Source organism: Oncorhynchus gorbuscha, linkage group LG16, assembly GCF_021184085.1.
Source record: "Oncorhynchus gorbuscha isolate QuinsamMale2020 ecotype Even-year linkage group LG16, OgorEven_v1.0, whole genome shotgun sequence".
Lineage (NCBI taxonomy): Eukaryota > Metazoa > Chordata > Actinopteri > Salmoniformes > Salmonidae > Oncorhynchus > Oncorhynchus gorbuscha.
The window spans coordinates 1,237,256-1,255,074 of NC_060188.1; the positions used below are offsets into that span (position 1 = coordinate 1,237,256).

The following is a 17,819-nucleotide window of genomic DNA, read 5'->3' on the forward strand; positions in this document are numbered from 1 at the left end:
AGAAGTCATTCAGGTAGGGAGACACTGTGGAGGAGAGGGAGGAGAAGTCATTCAGGTAGGGAGACACTGTGGAGGAGAGGGAGGAGAGGAGGGAGACACTGTCAGGAGAAGTCATTCAGGTAGGGAGACACTGTGGAGGAGAGGGAGGAGAGTCATTCAGGTAGGGAGACACTGTGGAGGAGAGGGAGGAGGAGTCATTCAGGTAGGGAGACACTGTGGAGGAGAGGGAGGAGTCATTCAGGTCATTCAGGGTAGGGAGACACTGTGGAGGAGAGGGAGGAGAAGTCATTCAGGTAGGGAGACACTGTGGAGGAGAGGGAGGAGAAGTCATTCAGGTAGGGAGACACTGTGGAGGAGAGGGAGGAGAAGTCATTCAGGTAGGGAGACACTGTGGAGGAGAGGGAGGAGAAGTCATTCAGGTAGGGAGACACTAGGAGGGAGGAGAAGTCATTCAGGTAGGAGACACTGAGGAGAGGGAGGAGAAGTCATTCTGGTGGAGGACTGAGGGAGGAGAAGAAGTCATTCAGGTCGGGAGACACTGTGGAGGAGAGGGAGGAGAGTCAGGTCAGGTCATTCAGGGAGACACTGTGGAGGAGAGGGAGGAGAAGTCATTCAGGTAGGGAGACACTGTGGAGGAGAGGGAGGAGAAGTCATTCAGGTAGGGAGACACTGTGGAGGAGAAGGAGGAGGATTCATTTGTAGAGATACTGTACATTGTGACCACAGATTGAGTCTAATCCTAGCTAGACTAAAAAGCAAGTAACATCTCAATATGCATGTACAGCATCTAAGAATGACTTAATGAGTGCATCTGTTTGGGTGTTTAAATCTCAGGGACCGTCCCAAAGTAATGTAATATTGAACTGTTCAATACCTCAGAACTTTCTGTGAGGCTGAAGTTACAAAAGGGAGTGTAGATGTTTCCTGTGGACCGGATTGTCTCCTGATGACTATTATTCAACCATGCTGGTCATTTATGAACATTTGAACATCTTGGCCACGTTCTGTTATAATCTCCACCCGGCACAGCCAGAAGAGGACTGGCCACCCCACATATGCCCTCTCTAATTCTCTCTTTCTTTCTCTCTCTCGGAGGACCTGAGCCCTAGGACCGTGCCCCAGGACTACCTGACATGATGGCTCCTTGCTGTCCCCAGTCCACCTGACTGTGCTGCTGCTCCAGTTTCAACTGTTCTGCCTTATTATTATTTGACCATGCTGGTCATTTATGAACATTTGAACATCTTGGTCATGTTCTGTTATAATCTCTACCCGGCACAGCCAGAAGAGGACTGGCCACCCCACATAGCCCGGTTCCTCTCTAGGTTTCTTCCTAGGTTTTGGCCTTTCTAGGGAGTTTTTCCTAGCCACCGTGCTTTTACACCTGCATTGTTTGCTGTTTGGGGTTTTAGGCTGGGTTTCTGTACAGCACTTTGAGATATCAGCTGATGTACGAAGGGCTATATAAATAAATTTGATTTGATTTGATTTGATGACGTGTTGCTGTGCCGATTGTAGCCTACTGTATATTTTAAATGTTGTAACGCTGTAATGACTTCTGCTGTAATGTAACGCTGTAACGACTACTGCTGTAATGTAACACTGTAATGGCTACTGCTGTAATGTAACGCTGTAACGCTGTAACGACTACTGCTGTAATGTAACGCTGTAATGACTACTGCTGTAATGTAACGCTGTAATGACTTCTGCTGTAATGTAACGCTGTAACGCTGTAACAACTACTGCTGTAATGTAACTGTCACGCCTTGGTCATTGTATTTTGTGTTTTTGTTATATGTTTGGGTAGGCCAGGGTGTGACATGGGTTTATATGTTGTGTTTCGTATTGGGGTTTGTATTATTTGGGATCGCGGCTGATTAGGGGTGTGGTATAGGCTTGGCTGCCTGAGGCGATTCTCAATTAGAGTCAGGTGCTTATCGTTGTCTCTGATTGGGAACCGTATTTAGGTAGCCTGAGTTCGCTTTGTATTTTGTGGGTGTTTGTTCCTGTCTCTGTGTTGTAGTCATGACTACTGCTGTAATGTAACGCTGTAACGCTGTAATGACTACTGCTGTAATGTAACGCTGTAATGTAACGCTGTAACGCTGTAATGACTACTGCTGTAATGTAACGCTGTAATGTAACACTGTAATGACTACTGCTGTAATGTAACGCTGTAACGCTGTAATGTAACGCTGTAATGACTACTGATGTAATGTAACGCTGTAATGACTACTACTGTAATGTAACGCTGTAATGACTACTGCTGTAATGTAACGCTGTAACGCTGTAATGACTACTGCTGTAATGTAACGCTGTAACGCTGTAATGACTACTGCTGTAATGTAACGCTGTAACGCTGTATTGACTACTGCTGTAATGACTACTGCTGTAATGACTACTGCTGTAATGACTACTGCTGTAATGTAACGCTGTAATGACTACTGCTGTAATGTAACACTGTAATGACTACTGCTGTAATGTAATGCTGTAATGATTACTGCTGTAATGTAACGCTGTAATGACTACTGCTGTAATGTAATGCTGTAACGACTACTGCTGTAATGACTACTGCTGTAATGACTACTGCTGTAATGTAACGCTGTAATGACTACTGCTGTAATGTAACGCTGTAATGACTACTGCTGTAATGACTACTGCTGTAATGTAACGCTGTAATGACTACTGCTGTAATGACTACTGCTGTAATGTAACGCTGTAATGACTACTGCTGTAACGACTACTGCTGTAATGTAACGCTGTAACGACTACTGCTGTAATGACTACTGCTGTAATGACTACTGCTGTAATGACTACTGCTGTAATGTAACGCTGTAACGACTACTGCTGTAATGTAACGCTGTAATGACTACTGCTGTAATGTAACGCTGTAATGACTACTGCTGTAATGTAGCGCTGTAACGCTGTAACGACTACTGCTGTAATGTAACGTTGTAATGACTACTGCTGTAATGACTACTGCTGTAATGTAACGCTGTAATGACTACTGCTGTAATGTAACGCTGTAATGACTACTGCTGTAATGTAATGCTGTAATGACTACTGCTGTAATGTAACGTTGTAATGACTACTGCTGTAATGTAACGCTGTAATGACTACTGCTGTAATGACTACTGCTGTAATGACTACTGCTGTAATGACTACTGCTGTAATGTAACGTTGTAATGACTACTGCTGTAATGTAACGCTGTAATGACTACTGCTGTAATGACTACTGCTGTAATGTAACGCTGTAATGACTACTGCTGTAATGTAACGCTGTAACGACTACTGCTGTAATGTAACGCTGTAATGACTACTGCTGTAATGTAACGCTGTAATGACTACTGCTGTAATGACTACTGCTGTAATGACTACTGCTGTAATGACTACTGCTGTAATGAGTACTGCTGTAATGACTACTGCTGTAATGTAACGCTGTAATGACTACTGCTGTAATGACTACTGCTGTAATGACTACTGCTGTAATGTAATGCTGTAATGACTACTGCTGTAATGACTACTGCTGTAATGTAACGCTGTAATGACTACTGCTGTAATGTAACGCTGTAATGACTACTGCTGTAATGTAACGCTGTAATGACTACTGCTGTAATGACTACTGCTGTAATGACTACTGCTGTAATGTAACGCTGTAATGACTACTGCTGTAATGTAACGCTGTAACGACTACTGCTGTAATGTAACGCTGTAATGACTACTGCTGTAATGACTACTGCTGTAATGTAACGCTGTAATGACTACTGCTGTAATGTAACGCTGTAACGACTACTGCTGTAATGTAACGCTGTAATGACTACTGCTGTAATGACTACTGCTGTAATGACTACTGCTGTAATGTAACGCTGTAATGACTACTGCTGTAATGACTACTGCTGTAATGTAACGCTGTAACGACTACTGCTGTAATGTAACGCTGTAATGACTACTGCTGTAATGACTACTGCTGTAATGACTACTGCTGTAATGACTACTGCTGTAATGACTACTGCTGTAATGTAACGCTGTAATGACTACTGCTGTAATGACTACTGCTGTAATGACTACTGCTGTAATGACTACTGCTGTAATGTAACGCTGTAATGACTACTGCTGTAATGACTACTGCTGTAATGTAACGCTGTAATGACTACTGCTGTAATGACTACTGCTGTAATGACTACTGCTGTAATGTAACGCTGTAATGACTACTGCTGTAATGACTACTGCTGTAATGTAACGCTGTAATGTAACGCTGTAATGACTACTGCTGTAATGTAACGCTGTAACGACTACTGCTGTAATGACTACTGCTGTAATGTAACGCTGTAATGTAACGCTGTAACGCTGTAATGAGTACTGCTGTAATGACTACTGCTGTAATGACTACTGCTGTAATGACTACTGCTGTAATGTAACGCTGTAATGACTACTGCTGTAATGACTACTGCTGTAATGTAACGCTGTAACGTAACGCTGTAACGACTACTGCTGTAATGTAACGCTGTAATGACTACTGCTGTAATGACTACTGCTGTAATGTAACGCTGTAATGTAATGCTGTAATGACTACTGCTGTAATGTAACGCTGTAACGACTACTGCTGTAATGACTACTGCTGTAATGTAACACTGTAATGTAACGCTGTAACGCTGTAATGAGTACTGCTGTAATGACTACTGCTGTAATGACTACTGCTGTAATGACTACTGCTGTAATGACTACTGCTGTAATGACTACTGCTGTAATGTAACGCTGTAATGACTACTGCTGTAATGACTACTGCTGTAATGTAACGCTGTAATGACTACTGCTGTAATGTAACGCTGTAATGTAACGCTGTAATGACTACTGCTGTAATGTAATGCTGTAATGACTACTGCTGTAATGACTACTGCTGTAATGTAACGCTGTAACGACTACTGCTGTAATGTAACGCTGTAATGACTACTGCTGTAATGACTACTGCTGTAATGTAACGCTGTAATGACTACTGCTGTAATGACTACTGCTGTAATGTAACGCTGTAATGACTACTGCTGTAATGACTACTGCTGTAATGACTACTGCTGTAATGACTACTGCTGTAATGTAACGCTGTAATGACTACTGCTGTAATGACTACTGCTGTAATGTAACGCTGTAATGACTACTGTTGTAATGTAACGCTGTAATGACTACTGCTGTAATGTAACGCTGTAATGACTACTGCTGTAATGTAACGCTGTAATGACTACTGCTGTAATGACTACTGCTGTAATGTAACGCTGTAATGACTACTGCTGTAATGACTACTGCTGTAATGTAACGCTGTAATGACTACTGCTGTAATGACTACTGCTGTAATGTAACGCTGTAATGTAACGCTGTAACGCTGTAATGACTAATGCTGTAATGTAACGCTGTAATGACTACTGCTGTAATGTAACGCTGTAATGACTACTGCTGCCTTCTTGGCCAGGTCTCTTTTGTAAAATAGACTACGTATCTCAATGGGACTTTCCTGGTCAAATGAAGGTTGAATAAATAAATAAAGAACCATGTGCATATTTGACCAGCAGATGGAGCCAGTGCAGAGATACTCGCCATTCACTACGATGGTGAGCAGGCAGTCAAAAAGAGGCTGGAGACGCTGGTGGCCGCTGGTGATGATCTTGTGGAACACCTGGAGATCACACAGAGGTACAGACATAGAGATAGAATTACTAGAAGGGACAAGGGCAATTTGACTGGAACACTTATGGGTACACTCAATCGCCGTCAAGCCACCCATCAGAGAACATTTATTGACTTGAATGTCTGTTGTAGCAATTATATTTCTATAGGACCTGGATTCAAAAAGTATTTGTTTCAATTCAAACGCTTTATCTGCGCTTCATTGACCTTGCTTGGCACAATGGAACCAATGGGAGAGTCCCAATAGAGAGAACCCCGCCCATTTGGCACTCCAGGCTCAATTACAAATATTTGAATGAAATACTATTTGAATCTTAGTGTAATAAAGACACTAAGCTATAACTGGAGAGGCTTTTTATTTAACACACAGAGGCAGATCCCAGAAAATGTAATATTGCCTGCAGAATTAATCCATTTGCTACAGTCACACTATATTCCACAGAGATATATTCTATTCATTCTATATCTATGCTGTCACCTACTGTAACTTGTATAGTCTTACTACTATGAGTAGGTCGGCGTGGGTCCCTGTAAACACTGGGATGTCCATAGGTACGTGGACAGAGTAGGGCTTGTTGAGACGCACGCCAAAGTTCCTCTCTCCACTCAGCAGTAGCAGGATGAAGACACCGATGTGCATGAGACCCACACGGGCTGTAGCAGAAACACACACACACACACACACACACACACACACACACACACACACACACACACACACACACACACACACACACACACACACACACACACACACACACACACACACACACACACACACACACACACACACACACACACAGAGCGAGAGACGATCACTAAAACCATTACCAAGGCGTACGTTAATAAAGCAGACATTCACAGCCGTTAGCAGATATATAGTATATTCCAGTCCCTACAGACAGATATATAGTATATTCCAGTCCCTACAGACAGATATATAGTATATTCCAGTCCCTACAGACAGATATATAGTATATTCCAGTCCCTACAGACAGATATATAGTATATTCCAGTCCCTACAGACAGATATATAGTATATTCCAGTCCCTACAGACAGATATATAGTATATTCCAGTCCCTACAGACAGATATATAGTATATTCCAGTCCCTACAGACAGATATATACTATATTCCAGTCCCTACAGACAGATATATAGTATATTCCAGTCCCTACAGACAGATATATACTATATTCCAGTCCCTACAGACAGATATATAGTATATTCCAGTCCCTACAGACAGATATATAGTATATTCCAGTCCCTACAGACAGATATATAGTATATTCCAGTCCCTACAGACAGATATATACTATATTCCAGTCCCTACAGACAGATATATAGTATATTCCAGTCCCTACAGACAGATATATAGTATATTCCAGTCCCTACAGACAGATATATAGTATATTCCAGTCCCTACAGACAGATATATAGTATATTCCAGTCCCTACAGACAGATATATAGTATATTCCAGTCCCTACAGACAGATATATAGTATATTCCAGTCCCTACAGACAGATATATAGTATATTCCAGTCCCTACAGACAGATATATAGTATATTCCAGTCCCTACAGACAGATATATAGTATATTTCAGTCCCTACAGACAGATATATAGTATATTCCAGTCCCTACAGACAGATATATAGTATATTTCAGTCCCTACAGACAGATATATAGTATATTCCAGTCCCTACAGACAGATATATAGTATATTCCAGTCCCTACAGACAGATATATAGTATATTCCAGTCCCTACAGACAGATATATAGTATATTCCAGTCCCTACAGACAGATATATAGTATATTTCAGTCCCTACAGACAGATATATAGTATATTCCAGTCCCTACAGACAGATATATAGTATATTTCAGTCCCTACAGACAGATATATAGTATATTCCAGTCCCTACAGACAGATATATAGTATATTTCAGTCCCTACAGACAGATATATAGTATATTCCAGTCCCTACAGACAGATATATAGTATATTTCAGTCCCTACAGACAGATATATAGTATAATCCAGTCCCTACAGACAGATATATAGTATATTTCAGTCCCTACAGACAGATATATAGTATATTCCAGTCCCTACAGACAGATATATAGTATATTTCAGTCCCTACAGACAGATATATAGTATATTCCAGTCCCTACAGACAGATATATAGTATATTTCAGTCCCTACAGACAGATATATAGTATATTCCAGTCCCTACAGACAGATATATAGTATATTCCAGTCCCTACAGACAGATATATAGTATATTCCAGTCCCTACAGACAGATATATAGTATATTCCAGTCCCTACAGACAGATGTATACTATATTCCAGTCCCTACAGACAGATATATAGTATATTCCAGTCCCTACAGACAGATATATAGTATATTCCAGTCCCTACAGACAGATATATAGTATATTCCAGTCCCTACAGACAGATATATAGTATATTCCAGTCCCTACAGACAGATATATAGTATATTCCAGTCCCTACAGACAGATGTATACTATATTCCAGTCCCTACAGACAGATATATAGTATATTCCAATCCCTACAGACAGATATATAGTATATTCGAGTCCCTACAGACAGATATATAGTTTATTCCAGTCCCTACAGACAGATATATAGTATATTCCAGTCCCTACAGACAGATATATAGTATATTCCAGTCCCTACAGACAGATATATAGTATATTCCAGTCCCTACAGACAGATATATAGTATATTCCAGTCCCTACAGACAGATATATAGTATATTCCAGTCCCTACAGACAGATATATAGTATATTCCAGTCCCTACAGACAGATGTATACTATATTCCAGTCCCTACAGACAGATATATAGTATATTCCAATCCCTACAGACAGATATATAGTATATTCCAGTCCCTACAGACAGATATATAGTATATTCCAGTCCCTACAGACAGATACATAGTATATTTCAGTCCCCACAGACAGATATATAGTTTATTCCCGTCCCTACAAACTATACTCACACCCTGCCATCATTCATAGGATAGGTCTATCCGTGTGTGTGTGTGTCTACAGGCTGTACTCACACTGGTCGGCCCGGGCGTCATTAAGGTAGAAGAGGATGGGTACCAAGATGTCCAGAACATCACTGCTCTTCAAAACAAAGAATAGGAACTTCTGTGATGGGCAGAGAGACGGTGGTCTGGGTTATTAGAATGTGATGCATGTTTGTTTCTCTGTTGAGGGTCGGCTATTCCTCTATTCTATCTCTGTTGAGGGCAGGCTATTCCTCTATTCTATCTCTGTTGAGGGTAGGCTATTCCTCTATTCTATCTCTGTTGAGAGTAGGCTATTCCTCTATTCTATCTCTGTTGAGGGCAGGCTATTCCTCTATTCTACCTCTGTTGAGGGTTGGCTATTCCTCTATTCTATCTCTGTTGAGGGCAGGCTATTCCTCTATTCTACCTCTGTTGAGGGTAGGCTATTCCTCTATTCTATCTCTGTTGAGGGTAGGCTATTCCTCTATTCTATCTCTGTTGAGGGTAGGCTATTCCTCTATTCTATCTCTGTTGAGGGTAGGCTATTCCTCTATTCTATCTCTGTTGAGGGCAGGCTATTCCTCTATTCTATCTCTGTTGAGGGTAGGCTATTCCTCTATTCTATCTCTGTTGAGGGCAGGCTATTCCTCTATTCTATCTCTGTTGAGGGTAGGCTATTCCTCTATTCTATCTCTGTTGAGGGCAGGCTATTCCTCTATTCTATCTCTGTTGAGGGTTGGCTATTCCTCTATTCTATCTCTGTTGAGGGCAGGCTATTCCTCTATTCTATCTCTGTTGAGGGCAGGCTATTCCTCTATTCTATCTCTGTTGAGGGTTGGCTATTCCTCTATTCTATCTCTGTTGAGGGTAGGCTATTCCTCTATTCTATCTCTGTTGAGGGCAGGCTATTCCTCTATTCTATCTCTGTTGAGGGTAGGCTATTCCTCTATTCTATCTCTGTTGAGGGCAGGCTATTCCTCTATTCTATCTCTGTTGAGGGTAGGCTATTCCTCTATTCTACCTCTGTTGAGGGCAGGCTATTCCTCTATTCTATCTCTGTTGAGGGTTGGCTATTCCTCTATTCTATCTCTGTTGAGGGTAGGCTATTCCTCTATTCTATCTCTGTTGAGGGCAGGCTATTCCTCTATTCTATCTCTGTTGAGGGTTGGCTATTCCTCTATTCTATCTCTGTTGAGGGCAGGCTATTCCTCTATTCTATCTCTGTTGAGGGCAGGCTATTCCTCTATTCTATTTTGACTCTTTTATTGATTTTCAATGAAGATTTTGATCATCTTGGCTACTAAATGTAACATTACTGTCAATATGGTATACTATGTACCGGTCTTCTACATTTTGTGTATTCACTGATGATGTAAATATTGATGATGTAAATATGGTATATTATGTATGTCCAGTTGAAGTCAGAAGTCTACATACACCTTAGCCAAATACATTTCAACTCAGTTTTTCACAAGGTCTGTTAGGATCACCACTTTATTTTAAGAATATAAAATGTCAGAATAATGGTAGAGAGAGTGATTTATTTCAGTTTTAATTTCTTTCATCACATTCCCTGTGGGTCAGAAGTTTACATATACTCAGTTAGTATTTGGGAGCATTGCCTTTAAATGGTTTAACTTGGATCAAACGTTTTGGGTAGCCTTCCACAAGCTTCCCACAATAAGTTGGGTGAAATTTGGTCCATTCCTCCTGACAGAGCTGGTGGAACTGAATGGGATTTGTAGGCCTCCTTGCTCGTACACATTTTTTCAGTTCTGTCCACACATTTTCTATGGGATTGAAGTCAGGGCTTTGTGATGGCCACTCCAATACCTTGACTTTGTTGTCCTTAAGCCATTTTGCCACAACTTTGGGAGTGTGCTTGGGGTCATTGTCCATTTGGAAGACCCATTTGCGACCAAACTTTAACTTCCTGACTGATGTCTTTAGATGTTGCTTCAATATATCCACATCATTTTCCTACTTCATGATGCCATCTATTTTGTGAAGTGCACCAGTCCCTCCTGCAGCAAAGCTCTTCCACAACATGATGCTGCCACCCAGTGTTTCATGGTTGGGATGTTGTTCTTCGGCTTGCAAGCCTCCCCCTTTTTCCTCCAAACATAATGATGGTCACGAGGGCCAAACAGTTCTATTTTTGTTTCATCAGACCAGAGGACATTTCTCCAAAAAGTATGATCTTTGTCCCCATGTGCAGTTGCAAACGGTAGTCTGGCTTTTTTTTGAGCAGTGGCTTCTTCCTTGCTGAGCGGCCTTTCAGGTTACGGCGATATAGGACTCGTTTTACTGTGGATATAGATACTTTTGTACCTGTTTCCTCCAGCATCTTCACAATGTCCTTTGCTGTTGTTCTGGGATTCATTTGCACGTTTCGCACCAAAGTACGTTCATCTCTAGGAGACAGAAAGCGTCTCCTTCCTGAGCGGTATGACGGCTTCGTGGTTCCATGGTGTTTATACTTGTGTACTATTGTTTGTACAGATGAACGTGGTACCTTCAGGCATTTGGAACTTGCTCCCAAGGATGAACCAGACTTGTGGAGGTCTACAATTTTTATTCCTGAGGTCTTGGCTGATTTCTTTTGATTTTCCCATGATGACAAGCAAAGAGGCACTGAGTTTGAAGGTAGGCCTTGAAATACATCCACAGGTACACATCCAATTGACTCAAATGATGTCAATTAGCCTATCAGAAGCTTCTAAAGCCATGACATCATTTTCTGGAATTTTCCAGGCTGTTTAAAGGCACAGTAAACTTAGTGTATGTAAACTTCTGACCCAATGGAATTGTGATACTTTGAATTAAAAGTGAAATAATCTGTCAGGAAACAATTGTTGGTAAAATGACTTGTGTCACGAAGTAGATGTCCTAACAGACTTGACAAAACTATAGTTTGTTAACAAGAAATGTGTGGAGTGGTTGAAAAACGAGATTAATTGACTCCAACCTAAGTATATGTAAAATTCTGACTTCAACCGTACCTGTCTTCTATCTGTTGTCTATTCACTGATTATGTCAATATGATATATTATGTATGTACCTGTCTTCTATCTGTTGTCTATTCACTGATTATGATGATGTCAATATGATATATTATGTATGTACCTGTCTTCTATCTGTTGTCTATTCACTGATTATGTCAATATGATATATTATGTATGTACCTGTCTTCTATCTGTTGTCTATTCACTGATTATGTCAATATGATATATTATGTATGTACCTGTCTTCTATCTGTTGTCTATTCACTGATTATGATGATGTCAGAAGGTGCATCGAGCTAAAATGTATTTTTTTCAAATATAACGTGTCTCATTTGAATACAGTCCACACAATAACAACCTGTATGGTTTCCTTAGCACTCCTACAGTATGGTAAGGAATAACACAGATCTGGGATCAGGCTAGTCTCCTACCTTATTATAATATAATAATATATAATATGATAGTAATGTACAATAATAATATATTATAAATGACCTTATTGAAGTCACAGAGCTTCCAGAAGAGCACCAGCAGCTCCTGGTGAAACTGGATCTTCTTGGTGGAGTTGGGCAGGTAGGTCTGCATCAGAGGGTTTACCAACAGGCGAGCCAGTCCCTTCAACACAAAGTCATAGTCCTGGAGAGGGGGGTGACACAAGCAGGCTTTGAGGTTCACATCTTAAGTTGAGAGCTTTAGACCTGTTCACATAGCAAAGCTGCACTTGTGATGTACCATTAGAGGAGAAAGCGTGTAGACATGATAGAAGAGAGAACTATAAAGAAGGGAGAACTACAAAGAAGAGATAACTACAAAGAAGAGAGAACTACAAAGAAGAAAGAACTACAAAGAAGAGAGAACTATAAAGAAGGGAGAACTACAAAGAAGAGATAACTACAAAGAAGAGAGAACTACAAAGAAGAGATAACTACAAAGAAGAGATAACTATAAAGAAGGGAGAACTACAAAGAAGAGATAACTACAAAGAAGAGAGAACTACAAAGAAGAGAGAACTACAAAGAAGAGATAACTACAAAGAAGAGAGAACTACAAAGAAGAGATAACTACAAAGAAGAAAGAACTACAAAGAAGAGAGAACTACAAAGAAGTGAGAACTACAAAGAAGAGATAACTACAAAGAAGAGAGAACTACAAAGAGAGAACTACAAAGAGAGAACTACAAAGAAGAGAGAACTACAAAGATGAGATAACTACAAAGAAGAGATAACTACAAAGAAGAGATAACTACAAAGAGAGAACTACAAAGAGAGAACTACAAAGAAGAGAGAACTACAAAGAAGAGATAACTACAAAGAAGAGAGAACTACAAAGAGAGAACTACAAAGAGAGAACTACAAAGAAGAGAGAACTACAAAGAAGAGAGAACTACAAAGAAGAGATAACTACAAAGAAGAGAGAACTACAAAGAGAGAACTATAAAGAGAGAACTACAAAGAAGAGAGAACTACAAAGAGAGAACTACAAAGAAGAGAGAACTACAAAGAAGAGATAACTACAAAGAAGAGAGAACTACAAAGAACTACAAAGAGAGAACTACAAAGAAGAGAGAACTACAAAGAGAGAACTACAAAGAAGAGAGAACTACAAAGAAGAGAGAACTACAAAGTAATAGTCCTATCGGGGGGGGGTCACATGACCTTTAGACTAGGGTCAGACCTTCAGACTAGAGTCAGACCTTCAGACTAGGGTCAGACCTTTAGACTAGGGTCAAAACTTTAGACTAGGGTCAGACCTTTAGACTAGGGTCAGACCTTTAGATTAGGGTCAGACCTTTAGACTAGGGTCAGACCTTCAGACTAGGGTCAGACCTTTAGACTAAGGTCAGACCTTTAGACTAAGGTCAGACATTCAGACTAGGGTCAGACCTTTAGACTAGGGTCAGACCTTCAGACTAGGGTCAGAGCTTTAGACTAGGGTCAGAACTTTAGACTAGGGTCAGACCTTTAGACTAGGGTCAAAACTTTAGACTAGGGTCAGACCTTCAGACTAGGGTCAGAGCTTTAGACTAGGGTCAGAACTTTAGACTAGGGTCAGACCTTTAGACTAGGGTCAAAACTTTAGACTAGGGTCAGACCTTCAGACTAGGGTCAGACCTTTAGACTAGGGTCAGACCTTCAGACTAGGGTCAGACCTTTAGACTAGGGTCAGACCTTTAGACTAGGGTCAGACCTTCAGACTAGGGTCAGACCTTCAGACTAGGGTCAGACATTCAGACTAGGGTCAGACCTTCAGACTAGGGTCAGACCTTCAGACTAGGGTCAGACCTTTAGACTAGGGTCAGACCTTCAGACTAGGGTCAGACCTTTAGACTAGGGTCAGACCTTTAGACTAGGGTCAGACCTTCAGACTAGGGTCAGACCTTTAGACTAGGGTCAGACCTTTAGACTAGGGTCAGACCTTTAGACTAGGGTCAGACCTTCAGACTAGGGTCAGACCTTTAGACTAGGGTCAGACCTTCAGACTAGGGTCAGACCTTTAGACTAGGGTCAGACCTTCAGACTAGGTTCAGACCTTTAGACTAGGTTCAGACCTTTAGATTAGGGTCAGACCTTTAGACTAGGGTCAGACTTTCAGACTAGGGTCAGACCTTTAGACTAAGGTCAGACCTTTAGACTAAGGTCAGACCTTTAGACTAGGGTCAGACCTTTAGACTAGGGTCAGAGATTCAGACTAGGGTCAGACCTTCAGACTAGGGTCAGACCTTCAGACAAGGGTCAGACCTTTAGACTAGGGTCAGACCTTCAGACTAGGGTCAGAGCTTTAGACTAGGGTCAGACCTTCAGACTAGGGTCAGACCTTCAGACTAGGGTCAGACCTTTAGACTAGGGTCAGACCTTCAGACTAGGGTCAGAGCTTTAGACTAGGGTCAGAACTTTAGACTAGGGTCAGACCTTTAGACTAGGGTCAGACCTTTAGACTAGGGTCAGACCTTTAGACTAGGGTCAGACCTTTAGACTAGGGTCAGACCTTCAGACTAGGGTCAGACCTTTAGACTAGGATCAGACCTTCAGACTAGGGTCAGACCTTTAGACTAGGGTCAGACCTTCAGACTAGGGTCAGACATTTAGACTAGGGTCAGACCTTTAGACTAGGGTCAGACCTTCAGACTAGGGTCAGACCTTTAGACTAGGGTCAGACCTTCAGACTAGGTTCAGACCTTTAGACTAGGGTCAGAACTTTAGACTAGGGTCAGACCTTTAGACTATGGTCAGACCTTTAGACTAGGGTCAGACCTTTAGACTAGGGTCAGACATTTAGACTATGGTCAGACCTTTGGACTAGGGTCAGACCTTTGGACTAGGGTCAGACCTTCAGACTAGGGTCAGACCTTCAGACTAGGGTCAGACCTTTAGACTAGGGTCAGACCTTTAGACTAGGGTCAGACCTTCAGACTAGGGTCAGACCTTTAGACTAGGGTCAGACCTTTGGACTAGGGTCAGACCTTTGGACTAGGGTCAGACCTTTAGACTAGGGTCAGACCTTTGGACTAGGGTCAGACCTTTGGACTAGGGTCAGACCTTTGGACTAGGGTCAGACCTTTAGACTAGGGTCAGACCTTCAGACTAGGGTCAGACCTTCAGACTAGGGTCAGACCTTTAGACTAGGGTCAGACCTTTAGACTAGGGTCAGACCTTTAGACTAGGGTCAGAGCTTTAGACTAGGGTCAGACCTTTAGACTAGGGTCAGACCTTTAGACTAGGGTCTTTTGACACGGCTGCACTTGTAATGTAGCCTGGTTAAATGAGACTGAACATTCCTCACAACTAAAACAGTGTATCATTCAGTCTACATGTAATGCACCATTTAAAGGAGGATGTCTAGGACCAATAGGCTCCTTAACAGCTTCTACCTCCAAGCTATAAAACTGCTGAACAATTCATCAAATGGCCACCCGGACTACAGTCATTTTATTGTAGCCATGTTATTGTGTTACATTTTTTACTTTAGTAAATATTTTCCTAAATCTATTTCTTGAACTGCATTGTTGGTTAAGGGCTTGTAAGTAAGCATTTCACTGTAAGATCTACACCTGTTGTATTCGGCGCATGTGACAAATACAATTTGATTTGGTTTGCTTTGAAATGTGTGAAAAATATGACAAGAAGAAAAATGACTGTACCTCTTCCCTGTGAATTCTTGAAAGGTAGTTTACAAACAGGTTGTCAGGGCCCACAGACTGCAGAGAGACGGAGAGAAAAATTATGTAACAGCAACAACTGAGGGCCATGACAGGCCCCTGGTCTCTGAAGGTGAATGTTAAGATAATGTATCATGACAGACCCCTGGTCTCTACAGGTGACTGTTAAGATAATGTATCATGACAGGCCCCTGGTCTCTACAGGTGAATGTTAAGATAATGTATCATGACAGGCCCCTGGTCTCTACAGGTGAATGTTAAGATAATGTATCATGACAGGCCCCTGGTCTCTACAGGTGACTGTTAACACAATGTATCATGACAGGCCCCTGGTCTCTGAAGGTGAATGTTAAGATAATGTATCATGACAGGCCCCTGGTCTCTACAGGTGAATGTTAAGATAATGTATCATGACAGGCCCCTGGTCTCTACAGGTGAATGTTAAGATAATGTATCATGACAGGCCCCTGGTCTCTACAGGTGAATGTTAACACAATGTATCATGACAGGCCCCTGGTCTCTACAGGTGAATGTTAACACAATGTATCATGACAGGCCCCTGGTCTCTACAGGTGAATGTTAAGATAATGTATCATGACAGGCCCCTGGTCTCTACAGGTGAATGTTAAGATAATGTATCATGACAGACCCCTGGTCTCTACAGGTGACTGTTAACACAATGTATCATGACAGACCCCTGGTCTCTACAGGTGAATGTTAAGATAATGTATCATGACAGGCCCCTGGTCTCTACAGGTGAATGTTAACACAATGTATCATGACAGACCCCTGGTCTCTACAGGTGACTGTTAACACAATGTATCATGACAGACCCCTGGTCTCTACAGGTGAATGTTAAGATAATGTATCATGACAGACCCCTGGTCTCTACAGGTGAATGTTAAGATAATGTATCATGACAGGCCCCTGGTCTCTACAGGTGAATGTTAAGATAATGTATCATGACAGGCCCCTGGTCTCTACAGGTGAATGTTAACACAATGTATCATGACAGACCCCTGGTCTCTACAGGTGAATGTTAAGATAATGTATCATGACAGGCCCCTGGTCTCTACAGGTGAATGTTAAGATAATGTATCATGACAGGCCCCTGGTCTCTCACACACACACACAGCATCACTCTCCCCCTGTACAGAAGGGTCCTGGCCTTACATCCTGGTCCTCCATACTGGAGGGAGAGGGGGGTCGGTGGGCCAGCCCTCCTCCATCGTGCTCCAGGGTGACGATGAGGATCTGCACGGCCTGCTCTACCAGCTGCTCCCGGTAGTCGGAGAAGAGCAGGTGATTGTAAGGGATGCCATAGCCCACCGGGTCGTAGGCACACACCACGTTTACCAGGGAGGTGAAGAGAGGCAGGGCATGCCTGAGGTAGGTGGACGGAGGGAAATAATCACTTATTATGTGTCAGTTATCGTTTGGGGGAAATTATGTGGTGTGTGTGTGTGTGTGTGTGTGTGTGTGTGTGTGTGTGTGTGTGTGTGTGTGTGTGTGTGTGTGTGTGTGTGTGTGTGTGTGTGTGTGTGTGTGTGTGTGTGTGTGTGTGTGTGTGTGTGTGTGTGTGTGTGTGTGTGTGTGTGTGTGTGTGTGCACCTCACCTGTTTTCTGTGGAGCAGAAGAAGCTGACCCAGGGGTTGAGGATGGTGTTGTCTGAGGAGGGAGGGAGGTACATGGCCTCAGAGAAACAGGTTAGCAGCAGCCTCAGCAGCTCCGTCCTGAGTGGTGAAAATCAGACATAAAAAGAGGTTTAACTTTAACTATTTGCACATCATTACAACATTGTATATATACATAATATATACATACACTTTTGGAACTTTGTGAGTGTAATGTTTATTGTATATTTCTTATTGTTTATTATCTATTTCACTTGCTTTCCTATGCCAATATATCCCTTGAATTGAGAGAGAGAGAGAGAGAGAGAGAGAG

The 17,819-nt window shown here is 41.8% G+C and overlaps 1 protein-coding gene across 1 annotated transcript in view; it reads right to left on the minus strand.

Moving 5' to 3' along the window:
- The window catches only part of LOC123999999 (protein HID1-like), a 36,942-nt gene that overhangs the window by 7,912 nt on the left and 11,211 nt on the right, over positions 1 to 17,819 (minus strand). Inside the window, 7 exon segments of the mRNA XM_046306065.1 lie at positions 5,587 to 5,665; positions 6,179 to 6,330; positions 8,760 to 8,850; positions 12,212 to 12,352; positions 15,855 to 15,911; positions 17,046 to 17,256; positions 17,489 to 17,605. Coding sequence (XP_046162021.1) covers positions 5,587 to 5,665; positions 6,179 to 6,330; positions 8,760 to 8,850; positions 12,212 to 12,352; positions 15,855 to 15,911; positions 17,046 to 17,256; positions 17,489 to 17,605 — 848 coding nt within the window.